Source organism: Hydra viridissima, unplaced genomic scaffold, assembly GCF_058129835.1.
Source record: "Hydra viridissima isolate aposymbiotic clone 2 unplaced genomic scaffold, HvirCarnegie_v1 scaffold_4, whole genome shotgun sequence".
Taxonomy (NCBI): domain Eukaryota; kingdom Metazoa; phylum Cnidaria; class Hydrozoa; order Anthoathecata; family Hydridae; genus Hydra; species Hydra viridissima.
The window spans coordinates 17,134,566-17,155,096 of NW_028324303.1; the positions used below are offsets into that span (position 1 = coordinate 17,134,566).

General features: G+C 33.2%; 2 protein-coding genes across 2 annotated transcripts; both read left to right on the plus strand.

Annotated features, from left to right (window-relative positions):
* Positions 1-17,877: 17,877 nt before the first annotated feature.
* Positions 17,878-18,511, plus strand: LOC149890186 (glutaredoxin-2, mitochondrial-like). Its single transcript, XM_090086370.1, has 2 exons — positions 17,878-18,198; positions 18,324-18,511. The coding sequence occupies exons 1-2, from the start codon at positions 17,989-17,991 to the stop codon at positions 18,423-18,425; spliced, it is 312 nt and encodes a 103-aa protein (XP_089942496.1). The 5' UTR covers positions 17,878-17,988; the 3' UTR covers positions 18,426-18,511.
* A 335-nt stretch (positions 18,512-18,846) lies between these two features.
* Positions 18,847-19,421, plus strand: LOC149890187 (uncharacterized). Its single transcript, XM_090086369.1, has 2 exons — positions 18,847-19,109; positions 19,248-19,421. The coding sequence occupies exons 1-2, from the start codon at positions 18,900-18,902 to the stop codon at positions 19,347-19,349; spliced, it is 312 nt and encodes a 103-aa protein (XP_089942495.1). The 5' UTR covers positions 18,847-18,899; the 3' UTR covers positions 19,350-19,421.
* Positions 19,422-20,531: the final 1,110 nt, after the last annotated feature.

Consider the following 20,531-nt stretch of genomic DNA (forward strand, 5'->3'; position numbering starts at 1 on the left):
CGAATTTTTTTTAATACCTAGCGCGAAGAAAAATCTATTCGTTTGAAGATGAAGAAAAATGTGACAAAGATGCTAAAGTAAACAATTGATTTTAAAACTTTATCAATCTTCTGTTTTTCTGACTTTTTTTTCATTTTATTTCAGATATTTACTAAAAAAAAACCAAGAATGTTAGCAGAGGTAAAGTTCTTTATACAAAAACCAATATTTTTAAATTTTAATTTGCAATCAACCCTCCATTATTTTGTACGCGAAATCCAACCTCAGAAAATTTCAACAGAAGGGATGTCGGTGATAAGGATTTAATTAAAAAATTTGACCTTATTTAATGATGAGAGGAACTTCATGTGTTGCCTCACAAGGGTCAGAAATTTTGAAAAATGCGCCGTAACTCCAAAAAAGTTTTTTTTTTTTCAAATCATAACGAACAAATTTATATCAGTTTACAAACTATTTTAAAAAAACTCAGTTTTTTGGAGTTTCGGCGCATTTTTCACAATTTCTGACCACTGTACGCCTTAGTATTTTTTTTACCGTGCCAATGCCTCCTTCCAGGATAAAAATAACCCGAATTTTTACTCAACATCTTATAGATCGCTTGTAATTTCAATATATCACTGTTCTCCAAATCGACTGCCAGATTGAAACCTCTCCCTACTCCTGATTTTTTAACATATAATCAATCATATGCATTAGTAAACACAATTTATGTTGTCAGAAAATGAACAAAGTGCACTACACTTTCTACCCCCACCCCACCCCACCCCACCCCTCTTAATTTTATGATTTTTATGATAGAGAAGTTTATGCTGATTAACGGTCAATTTCCACTCATCCGTTTAACTATGGGAAATGCAAAGGGATGAGAAAATCAACACGTAAACATGCGCAGTAATTAATTTTCAAAATTAAATTACAAACTGCGCATGCTCACGTGATTAATTTTCCCATCCCTTTCCCTTTCCCATAGCAAAACGGATGAGTGGAAACTGATCCTAAGAATTGTTTAAAAAAATGGATCTCAAAACCGATGTAAAGTGCTCTTATCTGAAGTTGAAAGTTGAAAATACACAACTGATCGCTAGTATTCGCTATCTTGAATAACTTTTTGTTTTTAATTACATCTCTTCCTTTTTTTAAAAAATTCATCATTAAAACAATTATCTAATATCTGGTTTATTACAATTTCAATTGACTAGAGTTTTTATATCTAAGTATAGTATATTGAAACTATATGTTGTCTATGAGACAGAGTTGATAATACCTTCCGGGGGCAAAGTAACATTCTGCCGAAATGTCAACTTTTTTCAAAGGGGAAGCCATTAGCGGCCGCCTCCCAAAGATTTTTTTAACCCGCAGAATGCTCTGGTTTCACATCAAGTGGCTTCCACTTCGCAATTTACAGCTGCCGCTATATTTTTGTGGGTTAGAATGTTTTGGAGGACGTCGCTTCGAGGGCAGAAGCCAATAGTGGCCACCCTGATTAGATATTTTAAAGCCAAAATGATTTGGAGGTCACCTAAGGTGGTTTCTGCTTCCCAACTGGCGAAATTTTGCCTCCTATCGTTAGAAGAAATAAAGACTAAGGGGGCAAAATTTCCATTAACAAAATCAATCTTTAAATTGCTTATTGATTTAAAAGCAAACAGTTTTTAATTAAAAAGCAATTTAAAAACTAATTTGGTGTAAATATTGAAATTTTGAAACCGAAATTGGTTTTTATAATATTAACTGCAAAAAATTGACTATATAAAAAAAACAACTACAATTTCGTCAGTGGTTTTTTTCTAGACCTGGGGCAATCCTATAAAGCTGAAAAATGCGTAATTAACGCAAAAAAACAGGGTTTTTCTTACGCAAAGTCAATTTGTGTAAGGAAAAATCCAGTTTTTTTGCATAAATTACGCATTTTCAGCTTTATAGGATTGGCCCCTGTTGAATACGTTTAAAAAAATTAGTTCGACGAAAATTAATGAAAAGTAATTAAATTGCCAGTTTCTGATTGGATCAATGTTTTAGACAAGTCGCTGATCCGCTATATTAAAGTAATCATTTTTTAACTGTAACATTGAATTCCTAATTTTAATCATAATTGTTAAAAGTTCTTGAACAATGCAATATCCTTAGATAATCATTAAAAATTTTAGAAAAATTAATTTATTTTGATGACGGTAGGAATTGAATTTTTTCAAGATTTTTACGAAAATTGAGTTTTTTTTCCAATAGCGTTTATTCTTTACAACAAAAGTGAAAATGGAAAATGCGTTTTAGTCGAACAAAATAATATATTATGGAGATTTTTTTTGTTTGTTTAAATTTCCGGCGTAAGATGAGATTTTTACCACTCCACGGAAAAAATCTCATTAAACTTTTACAATTATCGTGAGGTTTTTATTCTCCATATAAAAATGTCTTAGCGACCGCGTGTTATTTTTTCAATACAAAAGTGTTAAATAAATTACACGCAGTCGCAAAAAAGTTTTAAAGAATGTTGCTTCTTGAAAATTAATAAAGAAGCGATTCCATTTAATATAAATACTGCATAAATTTTTCTAATGTTCCAATGCAGTGACGTTAAAAATTTAACGAAGCAAACTAAATTCGCCGACGTTTACATTTTTTCTTAAAGACAAACTATATACCATAAAAAGACAAACTTTACATTCAAAGACTGCTATTAGTAATTCGAATTTTTGAAGAAAAACAAAGCCACTCATAATTTAAAATAATAAGCTGTAACGTCTAGATAAATCTGGCGATAAGGTAAACAGTTTATAGATTTACAGTTTAATTTGGCCTGTACTTTTGTGTGGTGCAGTTTTTTAAATTTTAAAAGTTAAAAACTGTCAAACCAACACATTTTTTTATATAAGAATAATTGCCACAGATTTTGCAGTTTTAACAAAAAGAGTTACAGTCTCTACTCCATTTGCTGAAATATTTTACTTAGTACAATCAGATGTTTACAACCGTTCACTTCTGGCAGTTGATTCAAATCGATCCCAATCTGTTTTTATGTTAGCTTTTGGAATTGATATGATTTGTTATCATGGTTGATACCTGAAGATTCTTGTTCTTTGCTTTTTGAAAGTAATCAGATTCTGAAACATAAGTGGTAATGTCCTTCATCATTGCAGACCAAAAAAAAAATTTTGAATATGTTCTGTTGTTGATTGATACTTATGTTGCCGGATAATGCATTCGCCTCATTGGAAATATTATCACCATCATTCAAAAACTTAATAATATGGTGTGCTCTTCTTTGCACCAAATACTTTTCTCTGAAAGAAAATTAAAAAATAGGTTCATTTAAAGTTTTGAATTTTCTATGTTAAAAACTGTAGCAAACAAAATACAGGTCAAATTAAAATAGTATTACACAACTATAAACAATCTCACCATTGGAAGCATAATGTAAAGAAAAGTAGTTTAAACAACTATAAATATGTAAACTGTTTATCTTACCGCAAAGTTTATCCATATGATACAAACATTTAACCTCTTAAGGCGCGATTAACTTACGACTTTCCGGGTAAAAAGGCATCAATTTTTATTCTATACAGAATATTGCTTCTTATCTATATTTATAACAAAAAAATATTAATAGAATAAATAATCATATATGCCAAAATCAAAATATTTTATATACCAAAAAGTATATAAATAAGTTTCTAAATGCATTAAACGGGACTTTAACGGAGCTGAAATACTTGTATATTCAAAAAAGAGCACTGCCCTCGTATGCCACAGAGCTGGGAAATTCTGCAAGTTTGCACTGTTCGCGTACGTCACTGAGTTAAGTGACTCAAACTTAACATTGGCAATTTTCATCGTCACAGAGTATTCCATATTTCTTCCATTTATTCTTTTCAAAAATCAAATTTACAGAAAGTAATTTAACATCTTATTGGTATAAGCACAAAAAGTAAAATAATAAAGAAAAAATTTTGTGTATCTTTTAGGTGTTCGAAAAGCTTTTAATGATTCGAAAATCAGTTCGATTAGACAATACTTATTGTTTGATAAAAGCAATAAATAATTAATATCTCTTCTTTCAGGAGGAGGTCAACTTTAAAGCATACGTGTCGTACTAAACACAAGAATTCATCAGCAAGTAATGAATATTGTATGTAGTGAGCCACAAAATGGGATGAATGAAAATTCTATTTTTTTCTAAATTGAATTTAAAACTTGATGGTCCTGATTCGAAGGAACTTTAAGATATTTCTCAATCTTTTTTTAGTCCTGTATTTTCTCTGGTCAAAGTTGAACAAAATTTTAGTTGTTTTGCAATGATCAACACCCATTTAAGAACTGATCTTTTGGATAAAATAAACACAATATTAGTTAGACAAAGTCTTGATTTGCTTGACAAAGTAAAATTCTCTTGGTAACTTTAATCATATAAAAAAAAAAATGATTCAATTTAATGTTAGTTATTTTAAATTGGAATATAAAGACAAAACCCAAACTTTAAATCTCGTCTTTAAGCTGGCAGTGAAACTAACTTTTGCTAAGATAACACAGGCCAACAAAAAATTTATTTTATTATTTTTGAGCCTTGTTCTTACACGATTTTGATGCACTGAATTCAAATCTGACATCAGATTTTTATGGCAAGCTACAGCTTTTTTTGTAATTTTTTTTTTTTTTTTCTGTTTTTGTAAATTTTAGGTAGTTAACTAACTTTCCGAAGTATTTCTGAATAGTAGATTTAAAACTCATTTGGAAATGCTAAGGTATATATTGAAAGGTTTTATTTTTTACAAAATTAAAAGATGAAAAAAAAGAAAATGTCAATTATATGTTTAAGATAATAATTTTATAGTTTAAACATCCGATCAAAGTCTCAAACTTTTTATAGATTTATAAAAAATAATTTAAACTTTAACTTTGAAAAAGGATTGCAAATAATAACTTTTACTCATAAAATACTCAATTGGGAATAAACTTTCGTAAAATTTTCCTGTCATCTCGTTTGATGCTCCAACAGTAGTTATCATGTATTTTCCAAATGACATTTTTCTGGTGAATATGACTATTTAGAGGAGAGCGGTTATTATTTACAAGATAAAGATTTTATGGTCTATCAAAAACTCCTGCTTCCTTTTTTTCCTTATATTGACAAACCTGGCGATTCCCTTCCCTTCTATTCCCAAACCTGGCGATTCCCTTTGTCTTCAAATCTTCTAGCGGTAGTAGGAAAAAATTCCGCCACTAGTTTGGCGGTTGCCGCTAGTTGGGAGGCTGAAGCAAATGGAGGCCGTCTATAAATCATCTTGCCTCCAAAATATTGTCTGACAGTGGCCGCCAGTGTCTGCTGCCTCACGATAGGCCGCGGCCTAAAAAAATTCTTGTGGCTCCAATTAAGATGTGAATGGAGAAGGAAACCAGAGTAATCTGCGGGCAAATAAATTTTTTGGAGGCGGCTGTCAATAGTTGCGGAACAAAAGTGGAGGCGAGAAAGTTTCCGCTATTTATCAGTTCTATTATGAGATATTGAGCAAAAAAAAATTTTTTATGTAGTACATATTAATACATTTAAGTGGAAGTAATTGCAGCAGATGAATCACTCAACAAATACAGCAACCTTGTCTATAAACTCATAACCAGGCTTTTTAGATATATATATATTTTTAATTAAAAACAGTTAACTCAAATATATTTTTTGGTAAATATACTTAACTAGCTAATATGTTTTAGCGCATCAACACTGGAATGAAGACACATAACTCACTTTTTTCCATCACTAAGACTTTTTTCAAAAATTGTGCAATGACAATCCTTGATTAAGTTATTCGAAGATGGAGTACTAGAAGTAAAGGCTTTTAATAATACCAAATAGGGAGATCCTGTGACCAGCAATGAAGGGAAGGCATGGAAATTGGGAAGTAAGGAAAAAATATACTTTGTCTTAGCAACACAATAAAATAGTTACAGAGGAAATAAAGTGCATTATCAATTTGTTTTATGAAACCAATTTGTGATAAGGGAACTAGAATTTTCAAGTATTAAGTGTAATTATTCGAATACTTTTTTACTAAAAGTAAATATATCAAGAACGTTCCACGTTGAAAACTCGGCTCTAATACAAACCAAGATTTCAAATAAATCAAATAGGAAAATTTGTTGCAGATCTGTTACAATTCAGGCGCGGATCTAAGGGGTGGCCATTGTGGCAATATAGTTTTAATTTAACGGCAGCCACGTTAGTTTTGGTTTTTTTTGCTTAAGGAATATCCCTAAAAATTTAAATTTTTCTGCCGTAATTTACGAATTTTGGCTATATAGATTCCTGCCATGGCCACAGCGGTTCTTATAATACGTTACCGACGTTTTATTCAATCAATAAATGCTGTGAAAAAAATATTAAAATATCAATCTTTTATCGAAATTTATACCGTGAAAATAAAATTTGGCCACACAGTTGGCCAAAATTTGGCCACGAAGCCAGTCCCATTTTGGATCTCTTGGCTCATGTATTCTTCCTACTGGCTTGTATTCTAAAATCTCATCTTTGCTGATCAAGTTATTTTAAGCCGCAAGCATCATCAGGCCTAATAAATCGTCAGCCGTTTTGGTAACACCATTTTCATTCAGCAAATTTTTAAAATACGATGTTGTATATATCATTTTATAAAGAAAAGAAATTTTTTTAAGCTTCATTCAATTTTTTTTTCAAGTTTCCAGAATTTAAAAATTCAATCTTGATTCCATTGTCCACCTTTCCATCTCGACGCCATAAATATCTCCATCCATGACCAGTTCCTTTCTCCGCTTTATAAAGAGACTTGTATTCAGTCACCTCGCCTGTTTCAACGTTGGTCAATCTTATAGCGAGAGGATTTTTCTTAATAAAACAAAGCCTTTCATATTTTGGATCAGTAGGTTTCTTTTCTTTCGGTTCACGACGTATTCTTTTTTCTTTTGCTCTTTCTAAAATCTTGTCTTTACTGATCAAGTTATTTTCAACCGCAAGCATCATCAACGTTAATAAATCGTCAGCCGTTTTAGTGATACCGTTTTCATTCAGCAAATTTTTCAAATACGATGTTGTATATCTCATTTTATTTCCGCCAAGATTTTTTTAAAGCTAATTCAAATTTTTTCTACTTTCACGAAGGATCTTAATAAACAGCAGTCATGTGAGTTCCATTTGAAACAAAACTAAGCATTTTATCAGAGATCACCACAGCAAAGATAACGGTATTTGCAACAGTTGAAGTTCGAAATTTAAGGTTGATCACCAATTCAGCTGTTTCTGAAGCCACTCTTTCTTTTTGCTTGCTGATATCAACAAAGAACAAGGGATACAATTTTATATATTGAAACAAGGACAACCTAGATTGACAAACAAGTTCGTTTGTGCCGTAATATTTTTCATCAAAAGAAAACGTATCTGCATAAGCCATGACCACTTTCTTTTCTCCAAAATTCAAGTCGTAATTACAATTTGGATACTTTATTCCATTGACGGTCACGTAAAAATTGCTAATATCACAATGGTCAAATATAGACGGATTAACAGTTTGACTAGAGGGTCTGTTCGTCTGAAGTCCAAACAAAATAAACAATGGAACGCTTTTGTCGGTGATTCTTCCAAGCGACCAGGTAAATTCTGTTTGGCCAGCAGGAATAAGCTGTCTTTCGCATTTGTTTGATTTATAAGGTACTTCGATAGGTATCTATTGAGCTAATAAACTCATGAATTCAGCATTTCTCGAAACACTCAATTCAGCGCGTGGCATATAAAGCCTGAATTTTTTAAGATCAATCATTCCTATACTGGCGCTCTCCGCTCTGTAAATTGCGTCATCACATTCTTTCTTTGTAAAGGTGATGGTGTGTCTGAACCCATAAACAACTTTGTCATAGGTTTCACAAAAACCAAAAATGTGTCTTAAAGGTATCCTGACCGAAAAAGCGCCAACGGATGTAGTGTCTGCAAACAAATGGTCTCGTCTAACTTTAAATCCTTCATTTTCAACAAGATTTGATGTGTCCATGAACCACATTTGCTTCAAACCATCTGTAATCTGAAATCCGTAAGGGTATTTCACCATTCCAAGAATGGTAGTGGCATGACCTGGATAAATAACTCTTTCCACTTGCTCTCCAGATAAGTCATAAGTCACGTCGTTAAACAAATACATCAAAGCATTATTCACCAAGGCGATCTTGTCTGTGGCTTCATAAAAGGTTCCACTCTTTTTCAACACTCCTTCAATAAGAATGTAAGCCTCTGATGGTAGTGTTTTAATGGATTGACAGTCAATCTCAAAAGTTATCGTGCCTGAAGAATTTAAATCAAGATTGGTTGGAAGGTACTCAAAAAAATCCACTTTTTCAATGCCATTGTCATACTCTGGTTTATCACTCACTCTTAATTGATCAGTAATTATCATTTTATAGAAAGAAAAATTTTTTTAGATCCTTTTTGGATCCGTGGAAAATCTACGATTTTTTAATTCATTTCACAGTCATCACAAGACATTAAGCGATTTTCATGCCTCTTCCCATCTTCACCAGGTCTTGGATTCGAATCGCATTCTGTTTCGACATTTTCCTAGTTTGAATGGATGAACCAGTCTTTAAATTTCTCAATGGTCTTTTTACCTTTATCAACAGCCACATCTTTAGCAGCAGAAATGGCAGAAAGAGCTAACTCTGTGCCAGCAGATTTTGCAGCTGTAATCGCTTCTTGCCCAATTTTGCTTGATGCAGCATTTTTTAACATATTCATTGTTGCTTTTGACATACTTGAAGCAGCTGCTCTTTTGATGAAATTTTTAATCAAGTCTAGAATACCACCTCCTCCAACAACGTTCTTTTTCACATATCTACGATTATTGCATATAAGCATTTTCTTTTTCAACATTTTCTTTTTAAATCCCTTGATGCATGAAAACTAAATAATTTTATCAATCGTCTTCATTTACGATTTGTATTCCACTTTATTAATCTCTCCTTGTCTCAACAGCTCATCGCAAATGCTCACAGCTACATTTCTCGATCCCGTATTCCCAGCATGCCAGGAAGCAATACTCAATTCAAGCTTTTCCACCAATGCATTTGGATCGCTAGGAAGAATGATCACTCCACGACCTTTTTCCCCTTTTTTAATGCGCATCATTTTTTCCCAAATAGGAGCAATAAGTTTCTGATACTTTAGTCTTCTTGAAGCTTTCGGTTTATTCGGCTGCGTATCAGATCTTATAGCATCACTGTCCATTAAAATTTTTTCATAATTTTGCAAATCTTCATCCGTATACTCGCTCGGTATTTCAAATTTAGTCATGAGCTCCCAAAGACCTTTTGTTCTTTCATACCTTTCATCGCCAACAATAATGTCATCTCCATCCATTTCAACCTCCATTTTACCAATGAACATTTTATCTTCAACTTTATTCACTTCAAAAGGCATTTTGGATACAAATTTTTTATTGCTTTTAACGATCTTTTCGTTGCTTTTGATAAGCGGTCTAAACAGCTTGCTCGCATTAGCTTGAAAATTTGACTCTGAAATGTTGTTGTTAATGCTGTCTTGATAAATCCTCTTTCTTCTCTCATTAACTTCTTTCACAATTTCATCTCTTTTATCCGGGTCTTGTATTTTAAAGAAAAACATCTTTTTAGAATACGCAGACAAAAAATCCTAAATCAGTTTTCACATTACCTTTTTTAGATTCGAAAGCGAATCCATGGAAAAAAATCTTTAAGATCCTTTTTTAAACAAATTGTTGAACGTTTGAATCGCGTCATCTCGACCTTTTTGGATCAAGTTTTCTTTAGTCACTTCATCTATTCCATTTTTGGTTTTGGTTCGTATTTCCTCCATCATGGTCTTAAACTTTTGAAGCTCTTCTAAAATCAACTGATACTCTGAATCGCTTATTCTTCCATCCATTAACGCTTTGTAAATATGCTCGCTGATCGTGTTCAACTTTGACTCTGCCAACACTTTTATCTTTTCGCGCTTTTCCGCTTTCAAAGACATTCTTTTGTTCACTTGACTGCCAACAATCGATAAAAAACCCATTCCAATAGCTACCCCTTCACACGCAATCGCTACTGGACTAGCAATAATCGTTGACAAAAGCCCTATTCCAGTCGCACCCAATGCTATGCACAATCCCTACATCACATTGTCCGCATTCGAAATGATCCTGAAAACGCGATGGTACATTTTGCTAAGATGAACTCGCTTTTTCCTCTCGTTATCTATCTCTTTTTGGATTTCTCTTATTTCTTGAAGACGGACAATGTGTCCTCCTTCATCCACTGGAGCCGATGGAAGAGCTGGATAAAGTTTTTCATTCAATATCTCCATTTTTTCATTAAGAAAGAATATTTTAAATCAATGTAAGCAATCGTACAGAGCTTTTCGCCTTTTTTAACAATCACATCCTCTTTGCTGTTGCTATTCACGTCCATAATAACGTTAACTACAGACTCTGAAATAATAACTTCGTTCTTTCTATAACTCAACTGCTCAGTGATTTTATTCATTAACGTCACCACTGCAACACCTTTCTCCAAATTCAGTCCAATAGATAAAGCTATCGTTGTATGGGAGAGAACAGCAAATTTAATATCTTTCTGAGCAAAAATCTCATACTGTCCGTTCGTGTTGTAATAGGGTGGATGATCCAGCGATTTTGTCGACACAATAATGTTACTCGGTCTTCTTTCCTCCAACTCTCTGATCCTCTCTTCCAAATACTTCAATTGCAAATCCAAACTGTGAACTTCTGCTGAGGCAACATTTCTAAAAAACTTGTGAGGAGCATGCATTTTAAAACATCTTAAAAATTTTTTAGATCCTTTCTTGCAAACTGATCAATTCTTTATTGTCCACCCACGAATTAAACGAGTCTGGATACCCCAACCATTTGACCAATGATCTGCTCTTGGTTTTGCGAACGACTTTTTCAATCCTGAATATGTCCTGATGCGTCTTTTGCATCTCCTGCTCGTAAAAAGTGCCTTGAATTTCTTCACCGTTAGCATCAGCGATTTTATACGTGGGTGGATTCGTATGCTGAACTTTTGACACGGTAAAAACCTCTTCAGTCCATCTCGGTGTATACCCTCTTTTCAAAATGAGACTTCTTTTTTACGATCCTCACTTGATCACCCATGGAAAATTTTGGTTTTGCTGGTAATGTTTGATCCTTTCCATACAGATTCCACCATACCCTACCTTTATTCTTTTCATTGCTGGCTTCCACTGGAGTCATTTTAATGGAAGAGTACTTTGTGTTGTTGTAATTTTTCACCATCTCATCCAAAACGTCAATGTATTTATTAGTATTGTTGGCTGAAAAATATTTAAACATTCTCTCTTTCATCGTGCTGTTCCATCGCTCAACGACGCAACTTTTTTCCTCGTTTTCAGTGGAATACAATTGAACACCTAGCGCTCTCACATCCCTGTTGTAAAATTCTTTTCCTTTATCCACCCACAATTTGACGCATTTTCTTTCTTCGAAAATCTTTTTCAACGCTTCAGCTACTTCAAAGCCTGTTTTGCTTTTTAACGGAACGATCCATCCATACTTTGAAAACACGTCAATCACCATGAGCAAATATTTTACGTCATTGTTGAATTTTGAAAACGATTGCATGTCCACCAAATCTGCAGCCCATATCTCATCAATGTCGTTCACAATCACCCTTCTTCTTTTAAAATGGTGAATGACCGGTTTATGAAGTTCCTCTGCAAGCTGATCCGTCCATTTCAAATCACTCACACCTAATCCAAATTTGGCTTTGGCTTTGATCACCGGAGCAATAAGCTTTCTCTCGTTAATTTCTCTTTGAGTGGGATTGGGAATCAAACTCATTTCTTCAAGCATCATCTGATCTGCCACATTCCTGCTTTGAACGTCATTAAAATATTTATAAGCTAAATCATGATGGTATGCCGCATTGTCCACTCTGTCTACCGGCTTGCTCCAATCTTGATACATGTCCGTAGAAGTAAGTCTCTTATCCAAATTCGTGCCAGGTCCTGCAAAATTTATCCCAGGAATGTGCATTTCTCCTGGAAATTTTGCCCACGGAAGCTTCACTTTGCTCAACAGCTTGTTAATCGACTCTACCAAATCACCTCCTTTTGTTGGTTCCACATGCGAAGAAGATGATCCCTCGAGCGCATGCGAAGAAACAAACTGGTATTTGGTCTTTCCGCAAGAGTCACAAGTCCCTTTGAGCATATTTCGATTATCTTTTGTCATCTCCTTTTTCAAGTGAATGGTTTCAGTTTCTCTTTTGCATTTAACACAGTACATTTTAACATATATAAAAAAAGTTTTAATATAAAAATGGAAGTTACTGATCTGTCATGGAATATCGGAAAAACCAAAAGAAACAACAACAAGTTTTTACCAAGAAGCATTGGAGGACTCATCGTCGGAAATTCCGGTTGCGGAAAAACAACCTTGCTTCTCAATTTACTGCTCAAGCCTGGATGGCTGGATTATAACCACTTGCAAGTCTTTGGCAAATCTCTTTACCAACCCGAATACCAAATACTCGAAAAAGCCTTTGAGAAGAAACTACCAAAAGAACTCATTCTTGATTTGTTCAAAGTGCAAGGAGAAATGGAAAAATTGAATTTAAGCCCCGAAGATGTTATTGATGATTTTTCAAAAAATTTAAAAGTAAAAACAGATATGGAGTGTCAATTTTTCGAAACAGATGACGATGTGCCTGGACCTGAATCCTTAGACTCAACCAAAAACAATTTGATGATCTTTGACGACTTGCTAGATGCTAAGCAAAACAAATGCGAAACCTATTATATGCGAGGAAGACACTCTGACTGCTTTTACCTGGCACAAAATTATTTCATGCTACCCCGACAAACCATAAGAACAAATGCTAACTTTATCTGTCTATTTCCTCAGGACGAAAATGACGTCAATCTCATTTATAAAGACCGCGTTTCCAACGACATGACCATAGAAGAATTTAAAAAGTTTTGCAAAGATTGCTGGGATGAGCCTCACGGATTTGCTGTTATCGACTTATCGTCAAAAAAGGACGGGGGAAAATACCGAAGAGGGTTGGATGAATTTGCCTTTTTCTAACTTAAAAAAATTTCTCGACATAAAAAATGTCTGGTATTATAATCAATGTAGATGGCAAATCAAGTGTTATCACGACTGAATTTTTAGACAAAATCGTTTTCGACAAAGGAAAAAGTTATGAAATGGCTTTTCTCGGCTTAGAAACGTACAACAGCATTCCAAATGTAAACAGTAAAAACAATTCTTTCAAATACAGCATGAACAATGGAGCTCATTGGGAAAACATTATTGTTCCTGATGGAAGCTATGAAATTAAAGACATCAACGACTATCTGCAAAAGTCAATTTTAAACACGATAAAAACAGCTCAACGTGGAAGTTATATCATTGCAAATAAAATTAACTACTCTCCAAACAGCCTTCAAATTGGAATCAACATTAATACTTTAAAATCAACTATTAAACTTGGCATGAATTATCTGATTGACTTTGACGTGGAGAACAGCATCGCTTCAGTTTTAGGGTTTACTAAAAGAAAATTAAACTCCAATTCTGAATACGAGTCTGATCATATTGCTAAAATTTTAAGCTCCAACACCATCAGAATTCTTAACAACGTTATCGGATCATCCTATGTTAATGGAACCCAACTCAATTGCATCTACTCCTTTTACCCAAATGTTAACCCCGGTTACAAAATCATCGAAAGACCTACGCATTTAATTTATCTTCCTGTTAAACTTCTCGAAATTTCAACAATGGTTACTCGCATCATTGATCAAAATGGAGATTTGATCGATTTTAGAGGAGAGGACATCACGATCCGTTATCACATTCGAGAAGTGAAATAAATAATTTTCCAACACTTAAAAATGTATCAAAACATTAAACTTAACATCTCGCAAGGACAAGCTGACAAAATTAAAAAAGCCATTCAAGACAAAACTGCTGCTAGCATTAGACTCACTCATCAAGACTTGAACGGTGAACATGTTCTTGCTGTCACTAACGCGCAACTTGACCAAATTAGAAAAGCCTATATCAACGGAAAAGGTGTCACGCTTAAACTCAGCAAAAAACAACTCATGCACAACGCAAAAGTGGAAGGAGGTTTCATCGGCGCTCTACTCCCCTTGCTCAGTACGCTTGTTAGCACTCTTGTTTCCGGTTCTGGTTTACTCCTCGGACCCAATTCACCCTTCAATAGCATACCCATTTTAGGATCCATTTTGTAATGATTCAAAGAAACTAAAAAGCTTAAACTTTTTTAACAAATTTTAAAAAATGATCGACTTTCAATGGATTGACGTAGAAGGAATTGTTTTACCCAACGAAGCCTTAACCAACTTTCAACTGATAAAGGCTGCTAAACAGTTAAAATTGAAAAACTTTAGAGGTGTTCTTGTAAGAGACGAGTTACCAATAAAATCGAGAAGAAAAGAATGCGGTATTGCAAACACAGGTGATTCAAGCACTGGAGGATTTCATTGGGTGTGCTGGTTCAAAGACGGTAATAAAAAATACAGTTTTGATTCATACGCTCAACCTCCTCTTGTCGAACTGGTTGACTATTTAAAAAGCCCTGTTTATTACAACAGCGAAAGAGTGCAGTTTGGTAATACTTCTTACTGCGGTCACTTGTGTCTTTACGTCTTGAAAAAATTGAATGAAGGTCTTGACTTTCAAAGCATTATTAACACCTTGTGGTAACATTCTTAAAAAGAACTTTTTTAAGAATAACAAGCCAACAAAAGAATCCTATTAAATGATAGCACTCAGCTCAAAAGATGATAAGAGGATCCTATTAAATGATAGCACTCACAGAACCTTGGCTATCGGTCACTACAAAACAAGACCTGCTCAGGAATCTTGCTTAATAAACCAAGTTTAACACGACATCTTGAAGAACAACACTTTAGGTATACAAATAACATGATTATTTTTTATACTTCTTCATGAAAAATATATTAGATGATGCTTTTTAAAGGCACCTATTAAGTATAGGAAAGGGTTAATGCGCTAAAAACACAACATGAAAAACGATCAACGTTAGCACCCTTAAGTATAGAAAAGGTTTTTTTGTCCCAGAACACGATATGAAATGTTAACCAACGCATCAATGTTAGCATCCTTAAGTATAGGAAAAGTATGGAGAAGTATCAATGAGCCAGAACCGGCATTTCCCTATATATAATATCCAGATTAGGATCCGGTATATACCTAAACCATTGGGCAGGAAATACTCAAGGCGATGGGCTTTACATTAAAAATAAAAAAGCATACGATCGTATTGGCTCTGGAGAAGAAGAACAATTCTCAGGACTTGGTTTACTTCTCGGTCCCAATTCACCCTTCAATAGCATACCCATTTTAGGCTCCATTCTCTAAAAATTCGAAGAACTTCCACGGTTTCAAAGAAACTAAAAAATCGCAGATTTTCCATGAATCATAAAATGATTTAACCAAAATTTTTTATTCAACAAGAATAAAAAATCATAGAAAATACACTTTTATCATTCCTATTTCTCCTGTAGACGAAATCATCAACGTCTCTCCCACATACACATCCAACACGCTCGAAAAAGAAACGATTTTTAAAACCCGATACAGCTGATCAGACTTACGCACCAAATCAAATTTCTTATCATCACTCTCTTCTCCAAACTTAAGACTCACAAAATACACCGCTTGTCTCCATTGAAAATATCAACACCCCTTTCTCTAAAAACACTCTAAATTCCGATGTCGGCTTTATCATCTTACACATATCACTAAACCTACTAGCCGAAACTCTTCTCTTTGACCAAAAAGAATAACGCTCACTCAAACTCACGTTTTGAACGCTTTCCGTCGTCACCTTAATATTATACGCAAACTGGTCTAAAGATCTCACGGCGATTTCCAAACTTCCCGCATTCAAAATCGACAAAGTCAACTCGCTACCACTTTTCACCGTTTTAAACACCTTACTCACATAACTCTCAACACCCACATGCAACGATTCCTCAAAATCAAACACGTACTCCTCAAAACGATCTGCAAAAAGATCCACTTCAAACATTAAATTTATCGTTGTTTTTGTTCTCACACTTATCCCTTCTTTACTTATTCGCAAACACACCATCCTCATGTTATTGAACAAAAGATCAAACAACGCTTTCACTTCACCTGCATGCTTTGTTCTCGCTAAAAACATTTTTTAAATAAGAAGAAATTAATTTTAAATCCAATTACATGAACGGTAAGAAATTTTTTGAATAAAAAGGTAAGTCAACAGAAAGAAGTCGACATCTTAACAAATATAGAAATAAAATCATTATTTTTATACTTCTTAGAAAACTATGATAAGAACTTAAAAAACCGTCATCTTGCAAAAATAGTCAAACCCCCCAATATATAACGGTATCAATGAGCCAGAACCCGCATTTTACATCTACTAATATACCTTAAATTACAAGAAGAGAAAGTCCTTGACCTTGACTAAGCCTGAGTATACCAAGAGGAGAAGGGACCTTGTTTGAGATCACAGGTGCTGCTACTCTTTTTGAGCAACCTCCAGCAATATTTCTTTTTTGTAGAAATGAGGGAGCCTACAGCCAATAATGGAGAAGTAGGTTGAATAACGTTTTTCAACTGTTGACAAGTTTTGTGGCAGCACCATCGTTGAAGAGTTGGTTGGAATAGAATTCTTAAACATCGTTTTAGCTTGGTTTTAGTATTTTGATAAAATCAAACTTTGCTCTATTATTATTGAGGATGATTTATTACAAAGATAACACGTTTAAAAATTGAAACAAGGTAAGAAAATCAATAGAAAGAAAAGAAAAGAAAAAAAAATCAATTTTTTAAATTTCAAATTTTTTCACTGACAGTTATGAATGGTTTTAAAATTTATATCAAACGTTTTTCTCGGATCAAAAAGTTGATTAAATTTGTTCCCGATGACACTGTGGACTATTAATAAGAATGTGGATAGTTTATGGCGTGTTTTTTTCTGGGTTTTCTTTTGCTATTTTTACTTTTTGAAAGCGTTATAAAGGATGTTTTTTTTAGAGTTATAGAACTTTGAAATGGAATGAAACAAAGATAAATTTTTTTAAATTAAGATGAAATTGACTTTATTCGAAAGATAATCTTTTGGAATTATAATTTAAATATGATTTCTGGCATATGACCGCCATGGCTAGCTCTGACGAAGTCAAATCTGGAGGTCCAATTTTCGATAACTTTTTCCAATATTTGTAGTTGTATATCGGCAATAACGCGGCGATTGTTGTCTTCCAAGTGGTCAATCGTTTCAGGCTTACCAGCGTAGACTAGCGCCTTCACACATCCCCACAAAAAATAGTCTTGTAGTGTTAAATCTTGGAGGCAGATTCACGGATCCGTAACTAAGAGGTTACCAAACGTTTTCTTCAATAGATCAATTGTGGTATGAGCTGTGTGACAAGTTGCACCGTCTTGTTGAAACCACATCGTTGTTCAGGCGTCAGTCTATTCATGCTGAAATGCCAAACTAAACATAAATCACTTGACAGCTATCAAAATGGCCGCCAGTTAAAAAACACCTTTTAATACGACACATGCGGTGTTTTTTGGCAGTTTTTTAGCGTGGTTTTAGTTTACATTGTACTCATAGACTTATTTATGCCCCTCGTTGCTATCTGGTATTGTTTGCTTCTATTGTACTTTAGGAAAATCTTTATTTAATATATAAAAGTATACATCAGTATTATCTGTATTTTTCTCTTTAAATAAATATGCATTATTGCGCAAGCTGTGTAAGGGGTAAGGGAGATTTGCACCAGCTGGGGAAGGCGTTAGGGAAATTTACCAATCGTACTTTGTCAATCATTAATGTACTTCAGAATATTAACCCGGATAAAATTCTGATTAATGTTCTGAAGTATATTACATATATGGTTTATAAATAGTAAAAAGTTTATATAAAATAATGGGGCGTGCTGAAGCTGAAAACTTTGTTAAAGAACAAATTGATTCAAATTTTATTGTTGTCTTCTCAAAAACATATTGTCCATATTGTACAATGGCAAAAGAAGCACTTGATGCAGTCAATGCTGTCTACACCGTCATTGAGCTAGAAAATAGAGATGATTGTAGTGATATTCAAGATGTATTGCTGGAAATGACTGGTGGACGCACTGTAAGTATAGCTGTGGTTCGTTTTTTAACAGAAATAAGTATAATATGAATTTGAGATTTTGTTTGGTTGTTAAAATTTTAGTTTCACTTAAGTGTTGACATTTCTTTTCTTTTTTTTTTTACAAGGTCCCCAGAGTGTTTATAGACCACAAGTTTATTGGTGGAGGAACTGATCTGAAAGAGCTGCAGGAGAATGGGAAATTAAAGGAACTTGTTAAATTAAACTAAAATGTTGCATCAGTTGACTATTAAAATTGTAACAATAATATTTTTATTTAACTAATATTACAGTATAATTATTGTCTCTTTCTAAATCTCTTTTTTTTTTTATTGAAAACTTATTTTATTGATCTGGATTTATAATTGTGTGCACTATTTTGATCTGCTACATATGTTTATGTTGTGTATCTAAATATGTATGTAAAATGAAGAAAATACAACAGTTTCATACCTAACAGAAAACATCCCTATATATCATATATATCATATATATATACATAAATACATACATACATATGTACATACATACAACATACATACATACATACATACATACATACATACATACATACATACATACATACATACATACATACATACATACATACATAGATATATATAAATAAAGAGAGATAAAGAGAGGCATAATATTTAGGCTTTAATATTTTGTTTATTACCTGTAGTAATATTTAAGGATAAAAAATGGGACGTACTGAAGCTGAAGTTTTTGTTAAAGAACATATTGATTCCAATTTCATTGTGGTTTTTTCAATGACATTTTGTCCATATTGTAAAATGGCAAAAAAAGCACTTGATGCAGTCAATGCAGTCTACACTGTCATTGAGCTAGACAATAGAGATGATTGCGATGATATTCAAGATGTATTGCTGGAGATGACTGGTGCACGCACTGTATGTATAGTTGCAACTTAATTTAAAATTTTGAGTTTTTGCAGAAACAGGTTCTGCAAAATCAAGTTTATAATTTTTAGCGGGTATTTGTAATTTTCCCTCTCTCTTCAGTGTTTATTTTTATAAGTTTTTTTTAAGGTTCCAAGAGTATTTATTGGTCGCAAGTTTATTGGTGGAGGAACTGATTTGAAAGAGCTGCATGAGAATGGAAAGTTAAAGGATCTTGTTAAATTAAACTGAAATATTTTTTCTTTTTCTTTTTAAAAGTGTAACTATTATTTAAACATATTACAGTATAATAATGTAGTATAATTTGGTGTGTTTCTTTGTAAATCCTTTTTCTGTGCTATTGATCTGCATTTATGTTTTTGCTAATAATAGTATCATAACTTTAAAGTCTGTCATATTTTTGGCTGTCAAATTCAATTAGGTATGCTTCCACCAAACTGGAAATTGGAATAAAGTCAGGGATTTATTTTTAGTTCAGCAAAATGATTGAATGTCAGAAAATTTTATTTTGTGCAAGAATTTTTTTGAAAGTTTTGCAAGGATTGACTTTAAAAATTTTTTTTTTTACATTTTTAAGGAGCTGACTAAAGGATACTTATTGAAACCTGTTTTTTCAATATTATCCCATGAGTTTGTCTATAACATTCGCACAAAAAATTAAAAAAAAAAAGTTTGCATAAATTGCATCAGGTTTACTTTTTGAAAGTGGTTGGCCAAACTGATATTATCTTAATTTAGTCAGTTCTAAAAATTGAGTTTTTTAAATCAATGAGGATTTTTTACTATTTGCACAAATATATAACAAAAGTTGACCAGCGGTGTGAGCATTTTTTAGGATGCTGACTTGTATGCTCCTGATAGATTTAATGGTTTGCTATCCAACATGATTGAGATTTACGTTTTCTTCTTCATTCCTGCTCAAGCATCATTTGAGAAATACTTTTCTGTTTTCATCTAAAACCAGATTAATGTACAAACAGGCATGAATAGAATTTATGATTTGAATTAGTAATTGGTAATATGAATGTAAAAACAATAGTTTTTGTGACGTTCTTTTTTTGTGACAGTTTCGCCGGAGGCTAAGACAGCTACTGAAAATGTCGTTTTCTCTCCGTCTAAGCCTTTTCATTTCTTTTCTTTTACATACTTTTGACGTTTAATACTAAACTAAATAAGATTAATATATAACTACCGAATTCCCTTCACTTGGCCAGTGGATTATCAAGAGCAAAAGTGGTGTCATTTTTTTGAAATGTAAGTCCGTGACACTTTTTTTTCCACCTGTGAACTTTTGCATTATTTTTGTAATTGATTTTTTTAATAAAAACAGAGCTGTTACCTTATTTTTTCATACAGATAAAATTGTTAGATAACGCTTATTCATACGGTACTGTTACCTTATTTTGCAACAAC

Coding starts and splice junctions, on each gene's coding strand:
- LOC149890186 (XM_090086370.1), top strand. CDS start 17,989: ATGGGGCGTGCTGAAGCTGAAAACTTTGTTAAAGAACAAATTGATTCA. Junction 18,199..18,323: donor AAATGACTGGTGGACGCACT/GTAAGTATAGCT, acceptor TTTTTTTACAAG/GTCCCCAGAGTGTTTATAGA.
- LOC149890187 (XM_090086369.1), top strand. CDS start 18,900: ATGGGACGTACTGAAGCTGAAGTTTTTGTTAAAGAACATATTGATTCC. Junction 19,110..19,247: donor AGATGACTGGTGCACGCACT/GTATGTATAGTT, acceptor GTTTTTTTTAAG/GTTCCAAGAGTATTTATTGG.